The 12,896-nt window shown below is 41.4% G+C and overlaps 2 protein-coding genes across 2 annotated transcripts; both read right to left on the bottom strand.

Moving 5' to 3' along the window:
• Window positions 1-2,629: 2,629 nt before the first annotated feature.
• LOC105921142 (olfactory receptor 2K2-like) lies at window positions 2,630-4,333 on the bottom strand. Its single transcript, XM_036142638.1, has 4 exons — window positions 4,261-4,333; window positions 3,716-4,108; window positions 3,158-3,384; window positions 2,630-3,067 (listed from the first exon to the last, which is right to left on the bottom strand). Exons 2-4 carry the CDS (start codon window positions 4,090-4,092, stop codon window positions 2,703-2,705), a joined length of 969 nt encoding a protein of 322 aa, XP_035998531.1. The 5' UTR covers window positions 4,093-4,108; window positions 4,261-4,333; the 3' UTR covers window positions 2,630-2,702.
• A 3,333-nt stretch (window positions 4,334-7,666) lies between these two features.
• Window positions 7,667-12,352, bottom strand: LOC118564481 (olfactory receptor 2K2-like). The gene is made up of 4 exons (XM_036142637.1): window positions 12,194-12,352; window positions 11,649-12,041; window positions 11,141-11,367; window positions 7,667-11,050 (listed from the first exon to the last, which is right to left on the bottom strand). Exons 1-4 carry the CDS (start codon window positions 12,202-12,204, stop codon window positions 10,695-10,697), a joined length of 987 nt encoding a protein of 328 aa, XP_035998530.1. The 5' UTR covers window positions 12,205-12,352; the 3' UTR covers window positions 7,667-10,694.
• Window positions 12,353-12,896: the final 544 nt, after the last annotated feature.

Raw genomic sequence — 12,896 nt, 5'->3', positions numbered from 1 at the left:
TTGATGCAAATATTTCTGAGACCTCTTCAACAAAGTCAGTATTTTTCCGAACACACAATTTACAACATACAAATTAGTATATTTTACACAGCCTATATTAAAATGCAGGAAACATGAGGAAAATGTATTTTTTTATTTAACGCATCAATTACGATACAAAGAAATATTGAAAGCCTTACATTTGATTATATTTTTTTTAAAGCAACCAAAAATACATTATTTTTAAAAATGGGAAGTTTCATCACAATTACCTGTATCGGGCTTTAAAGAGTTTTAATTCCGTAGTATATTATATTAAAGTTTGAATTACACTCTTTACATTTATTTTGGTTCTGGTCTGCAGTTTGACTTATTTATGACAGATGTTCAGATCATCTCTAGTTGACCTTACCCTGGCAGATACTATATACAGGAGTAATAAAACCACAGTTCCTCCCAGCAGACAATGCCACAATATAAAGTTTTTTTAAAGCAGATCTGAAACGTCCACTGGGGCGCTGATTATGACTAACCATAATGTGCTTTTATAAACGGCAGCATTTTGTACCTGAAAAAGTTGGGTAGAAAGCAACAGGAACTGCAAAACAATGACATTGTGGCACAGTAACCTCAGCACCTCTCAGGCTTAGGACAGAGACAAAGAAGATGACTGGTTGATATGTTATAGAGTCTAGCGGATTTATTGCCATTTTTCAGTTTTCAGGACAGCCCTGATCATGATGACAGATCTTACTTTTTGACTGATGAATTGCAGGTGAAGAGATTCTGGTTTGTTGAGATCCTTGAAGTCTAGACTGTATAAAGAGCTCCTAACCATGATCCCAGCAAGAAAAAATGAAGCACTGCTCCAGGAATAGACAATGTTATGCCATGATAGTGATCTCAGATCCTATCCTGAACTTGGATCCTGAACAGTAAGGAAGAGGTGACAAAAAGAATTATGTCCTGCTGCAGACATGACCGGAAGGACGGCCTCTATTCCTCTCTCTCTCCCACTGAGGGCCCTTCTTCTCGGCAGGAGGTCAGCTGTGACCACCTCCTTACAGACAAAAGCCACAGCCCCTCTCTTTCGCCTCTCTCCTTCTCTCTGCTCTCGACTTCTCTACATGCTCCTCAAGAGATGACCAGCTCCCAAGGAGGGGGGCTCCTTTCTTCGCAGCCATGTGATGGAAGGCCCTGCAGGAGCCATACACAGGCCTGAAAGAAGGCCTGGACCATGAGGCCTGGTCAGGCCTCACGGACACACCAGCCAGCAGCTGAGGGAGATTCCCGGAGCAGCCACGCTTGATCCAGGGTCTGCTAGACCCGACTGCCTGCGTCAGAAGAGGACCTGACTGAATCCGGACGAACATGTCCGGGCAAATACAGAGCTAAGTTGCTGTCTTAACCCACAATCAGATGCAGAGCAAAGATCCTGCATGCGAAACAGCTCTGTGTATTTTTCCTCAGCCTGTACAGGGAAGTGAACACCCAGGGAGCTGAAGGCTGGATGCTGAGGAAAACTCCTGCTCATCGGACTGCATCCCGGTCAAAGAACGTGGCCTCCAAGCTATCCAGACCATGCCGTTAGCCACATGCTGCTGCAAGGCTAACGCTAGCCTGCCAAGAAGAAACCAACAACTTCTTCCTTCAACGCCCCTTCCGTGAATGGCCAAACTGAACAGAACTGAAATGGACAGGTTTGGGCAGCGGTCTGAGGGTGAAGAAAAAGGTTTATTGGGAAATGTTTGTAAACCGTGGTGTTTAGAACAAAGGGCTAACCGGTAGGTCGCGCTAGCCAAACAGGCTATTAGCCTTGCTAACATCCGGTTTCGGACATTTGAAAAGGAGTTCGTTTTAAAGCATAAGCGTAACTGTTCTGCTCCGCCATCCTCCGATGGTGTTATCTGCCTTATTCCCGCAACAATATGGTATATTAATGCCGGTTTTCAAGATAATTTTGATAACTATAGATTTTAACCAGGTTAGCGACGATCGCTGTAGCACCCCCTAGCGGGCGGAGGTAAAATCATATAAACAAAGGCAAGCGATTCTGAATTAAATGATTTTACAGGACAAAACGGTCCTCAGAATATTATTTCAACAAATAATGTTTTGTTTGACTTGGGCTTTGCATTGTGAATGGATTGAAATACATGGCAAATGTTTTAAATCCATTCCATGTTTTTGTTAATCAGATCTGCAGTGAACCAGGATTCACTGAAGTATTCTGATTATGACTAACCATTTTTGTTTTGTCTTTTGTTTGTTTTGCATGTAAATAGTTCCTTAGCCTAGCTTCTTTTTATCTTCATTTTGCTTAGTAGTTTAGTTAAGTTTCACTAGCCTAGTAGAGAGGATTTAATAATCGAAATATTGTGTTAATTCAGGTAAACAGCATTACATAGTGATGTTCTGTGGATGTTCATTATATTTCTGTTATTAAATTTTTGAACTTGAAAAGAAGCTGTCACTCCTTTATTCTATGTGTGTGCAGGTTTTGCTGTTAAAAGATCGCTAGTGCTCGAATTCATCCCTTTTAACCGTTGTCTTGATATCAGTTTAAGAGCTGATCATCACCAGACAATACTTAACAGACAGAGAGTTATTTATGAAACATTAAATAACTTTACACAGTGTATAATTGCACAACAACAACATCCAACATGTTGTTCAGGGTTTGTTTGCTGGATTGTTTCTTTTTGGAAACATCTGTGACTTATTCACTGTTTATGACACACTCTCATCACTTGTATGGAGAAAAGATTCAAGATGCTGGCTCGTAAGTCTTTACTGACCAGTCCGTAGATGATGGGGTTGAGCGCTGGTGGAATTATGATGAACAGGATACTAAAGAAATTCCTTATGTTTTGGGAGACAGAAGGAAATCTGAGACTCACAATGATTATAACTGAAGCTATTTGATAGAGCACATACACAACAAGATGGGGAGCACATGTCTGAAAGGCCTTCTTATGAACACTGCTGTCGGTTTGACGCTTTTTAAAAGAAGCACTCAGGATTCTGATGTAGGAAAAGGCAATGATGACAAACACCCCCGTACTCACAGACCAGGACATGGACAGACCTGTAAAACACAGGCAAGACAACTTAAAGAGTTGCTGAACAATCTGTTTCAGATATAACACAAAGCTTCATTCTGAGTAAATGCCCTGACCATAGATGTTACTGATGGGAGTAGGAACGCAAGCCAGGTTGAGTATGCTCCGGTTGCTGCAGTAGACATGTTGAATAATTCGGCCACACAACGGGACGTTCATGTGGAAGGAGAAGAGCACAGCGATGAGCAGCAGGGCCACCATCCAGGCCAGAGCGCAGCAGCTGTGCAGCCGGGCTGAAGTCATGATGGAGTGATACCTGAGAGGTTCACACACCGCAATGTACCTGCAGGGAGATATCACCGTCAGAGAAATGGTTTTTAACTTTCTCTAATCTGTTTCCACACAAATGCAATCAGTTGTCACACATTTTTATTCTTATCACTTCTTGTATATATTTACACATTTATCTGTTAGAATAAACATAGAAAGAAACCAGAGTCCAGATACAATGTGACAAAAGCTAATTTATTTGCAAACTCTTTTGATATAAGAGAACAGAACATGAAATTAAGTCAAATATAAATCAAGATGCACCAAAGGAAAAAAATAAATCGGAAGTAATAGCAGCATGAAAGCTTATATCCAATTATAATTCTTTTATAGCCTTAAATCACCTGTCATAGGCCATCACTCCCAGAATAGTCTGCATTGCAACACCATATGTGTGCACACAGAAGCCCTGAGCAATAGCTGGGAGGTAGGAGATGTTCTTCTGCCCCGTTAAGAAGTGCATCATGAGGCGAGGAAGCACCGCTGTGGCCCCCAGCAGGTCACAGACCACCAGGTGACAGATCATTACAAACATGGGTCTGTGCAGATTCCTGTCCATCACAATAACACAGATCACCACACCGTTCCCCAGTAGCACCACCATGTAGGCACACAGGGCCAAGAAGAACAAGAGTGGACCTTGTCCTGGTGGAACATCAAAACCCACTAGTTCAAACACAATTGGCTGTTTGAGGGAAGCGCCCATAGTTAGGTTCTCCATTCCAAGTAGCACAGCTCTGAAAAACATGAACAGAAAGATAATCTGTGGTGAATTTATAACCATATATGAAAATTAGTTAGAGTTATTAAATTTAAAGATTCTTCCGTTTATCTTACAGACTATGAAAAAAACTGATTATAAAATCAAATAGAGAGAAATGATAAGTACCAGCAATCACATGAACAGCAGAGGACTGAGGTTGCAGCCTAAGACTAGGGGGATAAAATGTGACCACCCATCTCTCTTGTCACAGCTTGGAGGGGTGTCTGTATTTTTGAGCAAGTCGAGTTGTACATTTAATGACGTCACTTTAGACATGATTCATTCCCACCATCAGAACCATGAGGTCCTGCCAATGAACACACTTCCCCCGCCCTGACAGGGTGGGGAATGTGTTGCCATAGTTCTGAGCCCTGACTGGTCCAATTATCGGTTTAATTTTCTGATTCTTAGTCATCCAGGTCATAATCAATACAAAAAAAGGTTAAAAAATAAAACAACTGGACTTCTATTCTGAAGCTGAGGATGTTTCACTTCCCATCCATGAAGCTTTCTCAATTCAAAATATCTGGAGTTGTGTGGAGTTCCAAGCTTTATAGACCTGGTGGGGAGGCCTCATTAGAGCTTGGATTTGCATGTAGATTAACCCAAATTCACACCTCCTTGCATGTAATCACAACTTTCTCCTGTCAGCCAGGCAAACGATGAGCCTAATGACTCTCCATTGACAGAGGCGATCAGTTCCAGGTTAATCTACAAACATCCAACACCTCAATACCATCACCAAAAAAGGTTCACTCTTGGGACCCCGTCTATTCAATATCTATATGTTCCCAAGCTGAGGTTATAACAAGAAACAAGATTAGTTACTACGCAAATGATACACAGCTCTACATTATGATGTTGCCAGGTGACTCTGAACCTATCATGCACTGTGAACAGATATGTAGAACAAATCAATGCATGGATGTGCCAAAACTTACTCCAGATAAAAAGAAACAAAACTGAAGTTATCTTTGGTCCTAAAGAGGAATGAACTAGAGTAAGCATGCAGTTTCAGTCATTGCAACTACAAACTAGTGATCAGGCCTGAAATCTGGGTGTAGTCATGAACTCAGACCTGAACCTTCAAGGACACATAAAGATTGTCACAAAGTCAGCCTTCTACCACCTGAAGAACATTTCCAGGATTAAAAGACTGATGTCTCAATGAGATCTAGAGAAACTCATCCATGTGTTTATCTTTAGTAGAATTGATTACTGCAATGGTGTCTTCACAGGTCTGCCCAAATAAAATCAATCAAGACAACTGCAGCTGATCCAGAACACTGCAGCTCGTGTTCTCACTCAAAAAAAGAAGATAGAGAACATTGAACTGGTTCTAAAGTCCTTACACTGGCTCCCCGTAGCTCAGAGAATAAACTTTAAAATACTTTTGATAGTTTAAAAATCACTGAACTGTTTAGCACCAAAATACATTAAAGGTATACTATGCAACCGGGGTTGATTTTCCAGCGAGGCTCCCCCCAGAGGGCGAAAGTAAAAGTGCACTGTCGTAAAGATGCTCAGCTGTTCTGGTTTCTTCGTCAAGCCAGGCGCGGTTGTTTTGAGCTTAGCAGACAGGCGAACGCAACGAAAAGTGGAAAAAACGGCATAACAAACAATGACTAACACAGTGAAGGTATGAACATCAAGCTTCCCGTGGCGGCGGCCGCCGCGGCGGCGGTCGCGGCTTGGCAAGGCGGCGGCGGTGGCCGCCTCGCCAAGCCGCCGCAGCCGCCGCCGCCGCCGCCGCCGCCGCCGCCGCCGCCGCCGCCGCCGCCGCCTCGCCAGTTCCGCCTCGCCAGTTTTATTATTAAAAGTGGAAAAAACGGCAGTACAAACAATGACTAACACAGTGAAGGTATGAACATCAAGCTTCCCGTGGCGGCGGCGGCCGCCGCCGCGGCTTGGCGAGGCGGCGGCGGTGGCCGCCTCGCCAAGCCACAGATGTCTTGGCGAGGCAGCCACCGCCTCAGATATTATTATTATTTTTTTTTTTTATGTTGGCGAGACGCTACCGCCACCGCCTCGCCAAGCCACAGCCGCCGCCGCCGCGGTAGTGTCTCGTCAACATAAAAAAAAAAATAATAATAATAATAATAATAATAATAATAATAATAATAAAACTCGATATGCTTGCATGTTTATTTGACGTTAACACGCGGTTCTTTGTTGTTGCTTTCGCGCGTGCATATAGTGAATGGCAGGGCAAAAACACATGGAGTTCTCGCCGTAAAGCGAGACTTCTGTGTATGCGGGCCGTGAGCTCTTGCAATTGCAAGTACGGTATTTCCCCCACAGACCACCAGGGCGGCCGAGAAAACCTTTGTTCGACCTGAAATGACTCATTTAATCTTTCAAAACGGTATGGAGCACATTCATTAACTGAAAAATGTTGCATAGTATGCCTTTAAAGACCTGTTGTTACAGTGTCAACCCTCCAGACAACTCAGAACTTCTTGGTTGTGGTCTACTCTGCATACCCAGAACCAGAACCATACATGGAGAAGCAGCATTAAGTTCCTATGTTCCACTGATCTGAAACAAACTCCAGAAAACTGCAAATCAGGAGAATTCCTGTAAATCCAAACTGAAAACTTAGCTGTTTAGAGCTGCTTTCAGCCATATTAACAGGAACACTGTCCAACATATTGATGTGTATTGATGTGTTCACCTGATAAATTGTAATGTTTCTTACTGGTCTCACAACCAGTGACTGTTTCAATGTGTTCATTTTGTTCTATGTTTTCATGATGTAAAGCCCTTTGAACTGCCTTGCTGCTGAAATGTGCTACAAATAAACTTGCCTTGACTTAATTTGACCAGACACAGCATTGTGCTTAAAGGGTTTATTGTAAAGTAAGTAAGTAAAGTTTATTTATATAACTCCTTGCACAGACAAGGGAGGGTCACAGAGTGCTTTACAAAAAGTACACAAATCTACAATAAAAATACAGATACAATGACTAGTTCAGTGGTTTAAAATAAAGTAAAAATTTGCATGGTGGTCAAACAACCCTCTCAATGCTGTAGATAGAAAGCTTGGATAAACAAGTTGGTCTTAAGTTCACTCTTGAAAGCATCAACAGAGTTAATCAAATGTAACAGGAGTGGTAGATCATTCCAGAGCCTTGGCGCGATGGCCTGGAAGGAGAAATTGTCATGATTTGGGTTTTGTTACGGTTTATGTTTGTTATTTGATTCTCTCTCCTGTCTTTAGTATTAGCCCTGGTTTTTATTATTTGCTTGTGTTCTGTTTAGTCTTAGTTTGGTTTTCTATCTTAGGTTTGGTCTTAATGGTTATTTTGTTTCTGATTTGGTTTAGTGATTCTCTTCATTTAACCAATTCTGTCATAGGTTTAGTTTCTGTTTTTAGGTTGGGTTTGTCTTGATTTATCCTGAAACTGTTTTAGTTGATCTGTTTTTCACCTGCCGATCAATCCGTTTCACATCTCAGTAGCATCCTGTCTGTCTTCCTGACACTCCCCTTCACCAGCCATTTTTTCCCTCCTGATCAGCTCTACTTCTGGTAACTAGTTTCACTCTATTCACCTGCTCACTCCTCTACTTATACCTGCATCTGTCTCCTGCACTTTGCCAGATCATTGTCTAAGAAGCCTTTGGTGAGTTTTGTCCAGCATCCCTATTGTCTGTTGATTTAACCCAGATTCGTGACATGGACAGAGGTCATACACAGTAGAGCAGCAAAACCAAAATGAAGTCCAAGGACCGAGGCAGAAATCAAAACCAGAGAACAGTCAAAAATGTGACCAGCGAAAGAATGCTGATGCCAGTGAGGGCAGGGCAAGATGAGAATCTTAACAGGCAAGTCGCTCAGAGGACATCCTAAACAGTGCAGATCCTTTCTGAGACAGTGTGAGATTATTTTTGATCTCTGACCCACATACATTTCCACTGAAAAGTCTAAAGTGGCTAATGCCATTTCTTTATTATCAGACCATACTAAATTGTGGGGCCCTGCAGAGTGGTCAGAGGACAAAGATTTTTTATTCATTCCGAGACTACAAGAGAACTCTCCTATGGGTTTGATTCCATTATTCCAGATAAAGAGGCTACTAGGGGTCTCCTAACTTTGAAACAAGGCTATAGAAGAGTAACCGATTACATCATTGACTTTCATGAGTAGCTGTTGGTAGCTGGTGGAAGAGCAATGAATTATGTAGCAAAGGTCACCTTCTCATTTATTCTCCAGATCTGCCAGTTATCTTGAAGCCTTGAGGCTCAAATCTCACAATCCCCACATTTACTGTTGCAAGTGGGAGATACTGCGCTGGTCAAACATTTTTTATCCATTTGTCTTTGCAACGCTTCTCCTCCATCTGATACAGAACTTTTGAACGAGACTCATCCTGACCTGACCAAGGGATATGCGCTCATCAGATCCAGCTTGGTGAATAAGCATGTGCCCTGGATTAAATCGAACGGCGTCCATAAACTGGGAGGATGACGATTCTTAACCATTATAATAGCAAGCCCCCGGTTGTCAATGCATGGAAACAAAGAACCACCTTTCATGCTGACAAAGAAAGAAGCCTGCTCCAGCCATTGATGAAGATGGATAAATTATAGCTCTTAAGAGTCATCAATTTATTTCTGCATGGCTGTCTTTTCTGGAGGAAAAAGAGGAAAAAGTCAACCCTTCAGTGGAAATGTACCAGGCAGAAGGTATATTGCACAATCACAGGGGTTATAAGAAAGTCGGACCCTCAAGAGGATGCATGGAAGACCACATTCAATACCCCTATGGGATATGCCCTTCGGTTTATCCAATTCTCTGGCTGTCATCTAAGCACTGGTTAAAGATCTTCAGAGTTGTCTGTCCTAATATTCTCATCTGTTCCAAAGATCTTTAAACCCACAGGAAACATGTTAGATCAGTTCTCCTTCAGCTCCTGCAGATTAACTTGTTTATTAAGGAAGATAAATATGAGTTTCACTGTTTTACAATGTCATTCTTAGGATTTATTATTTACTCTAATTGGATCTCCATGGATCCCGAGAAAGTTTCTGCAGCAGCTAACAAGCCAGAACCAAAGGAGAGATGGCAATTGCAATGATTTTTAGGTTTTGCCAACTTCTACAGCAGGTTTATTAAGAACAACAGCCAAGTTGCTTCTCCTCTCCAGTTCACATAAGATGAGCAGGCAGATCAGGCATTTAAGAGACAGTTCATGTCAGTACCTGTTCTCCATTACCCATTCCAGTAAACAATTAATTGTAAAAGTAGATGTCTCAGATATTGCTATTGGTGCAATGTTCAACACAACTTCGATGACATTTGGATTCATCCATGTGACTTATTTTCTGGAAGTTTATCTTTTGCAGAGAGGAATTATGATGTAGGGGACCATGGGAGGTTGGCTGTTAAACCAGCCATGGAGGAGTGGAGACAGGCTGGAAGCTATGCCTTTTCTTGAGTGGACAGATAATAGGAATTTGGAGTACATAGAATGTGCTAAAAGACTCAAACCACATCAGGCCAGATGGGCATTAATTTTCAGCACATTTAATTTCATGTTATCTCACAGATCTGAATCAAAGAACATGGTCTTCATTATCTGGTCGACTAGGAGGGACCTGACCGGGAGGAACAATTCTGGATTCGTGCCAGATACATTTTTGATAAGGAATTCATCAATGACTTCCATCAAGCTCATCCAGACCAACCTGGACGTTTCTCTGGAGCAGGAGCTCTGTTACCCATTTTTTTCAATCCACTTTTTGCCAAGTTACTAATCTTTGGCCTCCTATTCTAAACCCTGGGTCTGCCAGACTTTATCCCAGAGCCCCTGCTGTCAAGAATTGCTTAATAAAATTTGAAAATTGCCTTCTGTTTTTAGTTGTCATTCCAGGTCCTCAGATCCAGTCTTACAGACTAGGTCATTTCCCTCAGCATCATCTTAAACAGACTCCTCAAAATCCCTGCGTAGAAGGAATGTTGTTGTAACCATGTTTAATGCTGCTTCACCGAGTCTTGTTCTGCAGTTTTAATGTAAAACTTCATTACAATGATCTGTAAATAATAAACAATTAAAAAGAAATATAATATACTGTTTAGTCAATACAGATAAATAAAAGTCAGGAAGATGTTTTAAATCAGAGAAGCAGTCTCAGTTTAAGGTTAACAGCTGGTTTACAGCTGCTAGTCTATTTTTAATCAAAGCTATGATTGTTTGTTGCCGGAAAACACAGCTGATTATAAAAAAAAACTACTTTATCACTTCAAACTCAGTTTCAGGTAAAAATAAATTATGATTTCTCCTGTTCTTTATATTTAAAAAAAAAAAGTTTGTTGAGGTGCTTTGGTGTCGTTGAGGGGTTTGTGATTTGGCTTGATGATGTTTAATTTTCTTTAATTCAATGATCAAAAGGGTTGGGATTCACCAATCTTATGTAGGGGTTCACGGAAGCTAAGCAATAATCTATGTGGTTGTCTGTGGGGGGTGAATGTGGAGGCCTAGGAACACACACCGAGAAGAAGCATCAGCTCCAGTGCAAGAGACAAAACATCTAAGAACACCAGCTTCAGTGTGAGTCGGTTAAGATTTGTTTCTTACTCTGATGGAGAAATGTTTGATAAAGCTGACCCTCAGGTCTTTACTGACCAGTCCATATATAATGGGGTTAATGATAGGGGGGATGATAAAGAGAAGGATGCTGAAAAACTTCCTGGTGTTTTGGGAAAGAGAGGGAAACCTGTGACTTAAAATGATAATCAATGAAGCAATTTGAAATAGCACATACACAACAATGTGTGGTGCACAGGTCTGAAAGGCTTTGCTACGGAGGAAACTGTCTTTGCCTCCTTGTTTTAAGGAAGTACTCAGGATTCTGATGTAGGAAAAAGCGATGAGAATGAAGGTCACTGAACTTAAAGACCATGTCATAGCTAGACCTGAAAGACAAAAAGTAAAAATAAGACATTACATGTTGTGCATATTGAACAAAATGTTTCTTTTTTTGCATAAATTAGGGATATCCTGACCATAAATGTTGCTGACAGGAGTGGGAATGCAGGCCAGGTTTAGGATGCCCCGGTTGCTGCAGTAGACATGTTGAATAATTTGGCCACACAGCGGGACGTTCATGTGGAAGGAGAAGAGCACAGCGATGAGCAGCAGGGCCACCATCCAGGCCAGAGCGCAGCAGCTGTGCAGCCGGGCTGAAGTCATGATGGAGTGATACCTGAGAGGTTCACACACCGCGATGTACCTGCAGGGAGAGTATGTTGTCAAAGCAATAAACCCATCAAAGCTACATTCAAAGACATAATCTCTTTAAAATGGTCATTCATTACTGTTTTTCTGAAATTAATTATACATTTTTCATTTTAAATCTGTAAAATTTCCTCATGGCGGGTAAAATTTCTTGTCTTTGTATTTTCCTGTTAGATAAGGTGTTTATATGCAAGGACTGATTCTTTGTTGTGCATATTATAAGAGGTTGAAATAATACCGTCAATGCTGAATTCATACTCTTACAGACTTCATTACCTGTCATAGGCCATCACACTTAAAATAGTCAGCATTGCTGCACCATATGTGTGAGCACAGAAGGCTTGGGCGATGGCTGAAATGTAGGTAATCTTCTTTATTCCCATCAACAAATCCATCATGAGACGAGGAAGCACCATTGTGGCGCCCAGCAGATCACAGACCACCAGGTGACAGATCATTATAAACATGGGTCTGTACAGGTTCTTGTCTATCATAATAACAGAGATCACCACACCGTTCCCCAGTAGCACCACTACGTAGGCGAGCAAAGCCAAGAAAAACAAGAAAGGTCCGTTGCCTGGTTGTACATCAAAGCCCTGGAGTTCGAAAACAATCGGCTGCTTGAGAGGAGACACCATGGTTTTGTTCTCCATCCAAAGCAGCACAGCTCTGTAAATAAATACAATAATAAACCTTCAGATGTTAGAAATGCTGCAAAAGTTTAAAATATTTATATGCTATCATCTCAAAGTGAAATTCTGCAAGGATTTATTTAAGACAAACATGTAACGGCTATTTTCACATTGATTAAAATATATTACCTCCAAATCATGCAGGTGACAATCAGATGGAGACTGCATCAAAAATACAAAACTGAATAAAAATGATCTCAAGCAGAGTTTGTCTGATTGTATCTAATAATCACTGCTCTATTTGTGTTGGGTAGGGCATCAACTCACTCTGATGAGAGCACTGACGTTGCTCTGAGTTGTTGATGGAAACATGCACCCCTTTAAAGGATTTCTATTTGTCTTTAACTCCATCCCAAACTTAGAGGTACCATGGAAACACCACTTCCACCTGAAGTACCTGTCAGGGGTATCTGGGCTAAGGTTTGCAATGCAAATGCAAAACACAGGAGACCTTCAGACGGTAAGCTGAAGAGTCTTCTAATGAAAATTTCCAAAGAAACAAAGTTCAAACAGAGCAATAAAGAAAAACAATAATTTGAAAAAGTACATAATTTAGAATGCATAAAAGAGACAGAGTAGATGGGTCCACAGAAGATGGTTTGTCTGTCTGTCTGTCTGTCTGTCTGTCTGTCTGTCTGTCTGTCTATCGATTGATTTGGGATCTGGGAGAAAGAAGCATCACATGTCAATCATGCACAGTGGCTAATGGATCTTAGACCAAACCACAATAATCTCCCTGAACAAAATCCAGTGAACACCAAAATGGCAGACATCCAACAAGGACTCTCAGGTATGAAGAACTGGACAGCACCAGGCATGGATATAATCCACG

This window comes from Fundulus heteroclitus, chromosome 11, assembly GCF_011125445.2.
Source record: "Fundulus heteroclitus isolate FHET01 chromosome 11, MU-UCD_Fhet_4.1, whole genome shotgun sequence".
Lineage (NCBI taxonomy): Eukaryota > Metazoa > Chordata > Actinopteri > Cyprinodontiformes > Fundulidae > Fundulus > Fundulus heteroclitus.
Note: the sequence above shows the minus strand (reverse complement) of the source record. Positions and strands in the feature narration are given on the sequence as shown.

Coding starts and splice junctions, on each gene's coding strand:
- LOC105921142 (XM_036142638.1), bottom strand. CDS start 4,092: ATGGAGAACCTAACTATGGGCGCTTCCCTCAAACAGCCAATTGTGTTT. Junction 3,385..3,715: donor GGAGTGATGGCCTATGACAG/GTGATTTAAGGC, acceptor ATCTCCCTGCAG/GTACATTGCGGTGTGTGAAC. Junction 3,068..3,157: donor TCCCATCAGTAACATCTATG/GTCAGGGCATTT, acceptor TGTGTTTTACAG/GTCTGTCCATGTCCTGGTCT.
- LOC118564481 (XM_036142637.1), bottom strand. Junction 11,368..11,648: donor AGTGTGATGGCCTATGACAG/GTAATGAAGTCT, acceptor CTCTCCCTGCAG/GTACATCGCGGTGTGTGAAC. Junction 11,051..11,140: donor TCCTGTCAGCAACATTTATG/GTCAGGATATCC, acceptor TTTGTCTTTCAG/GTCTAGCTATGACATGGTCT.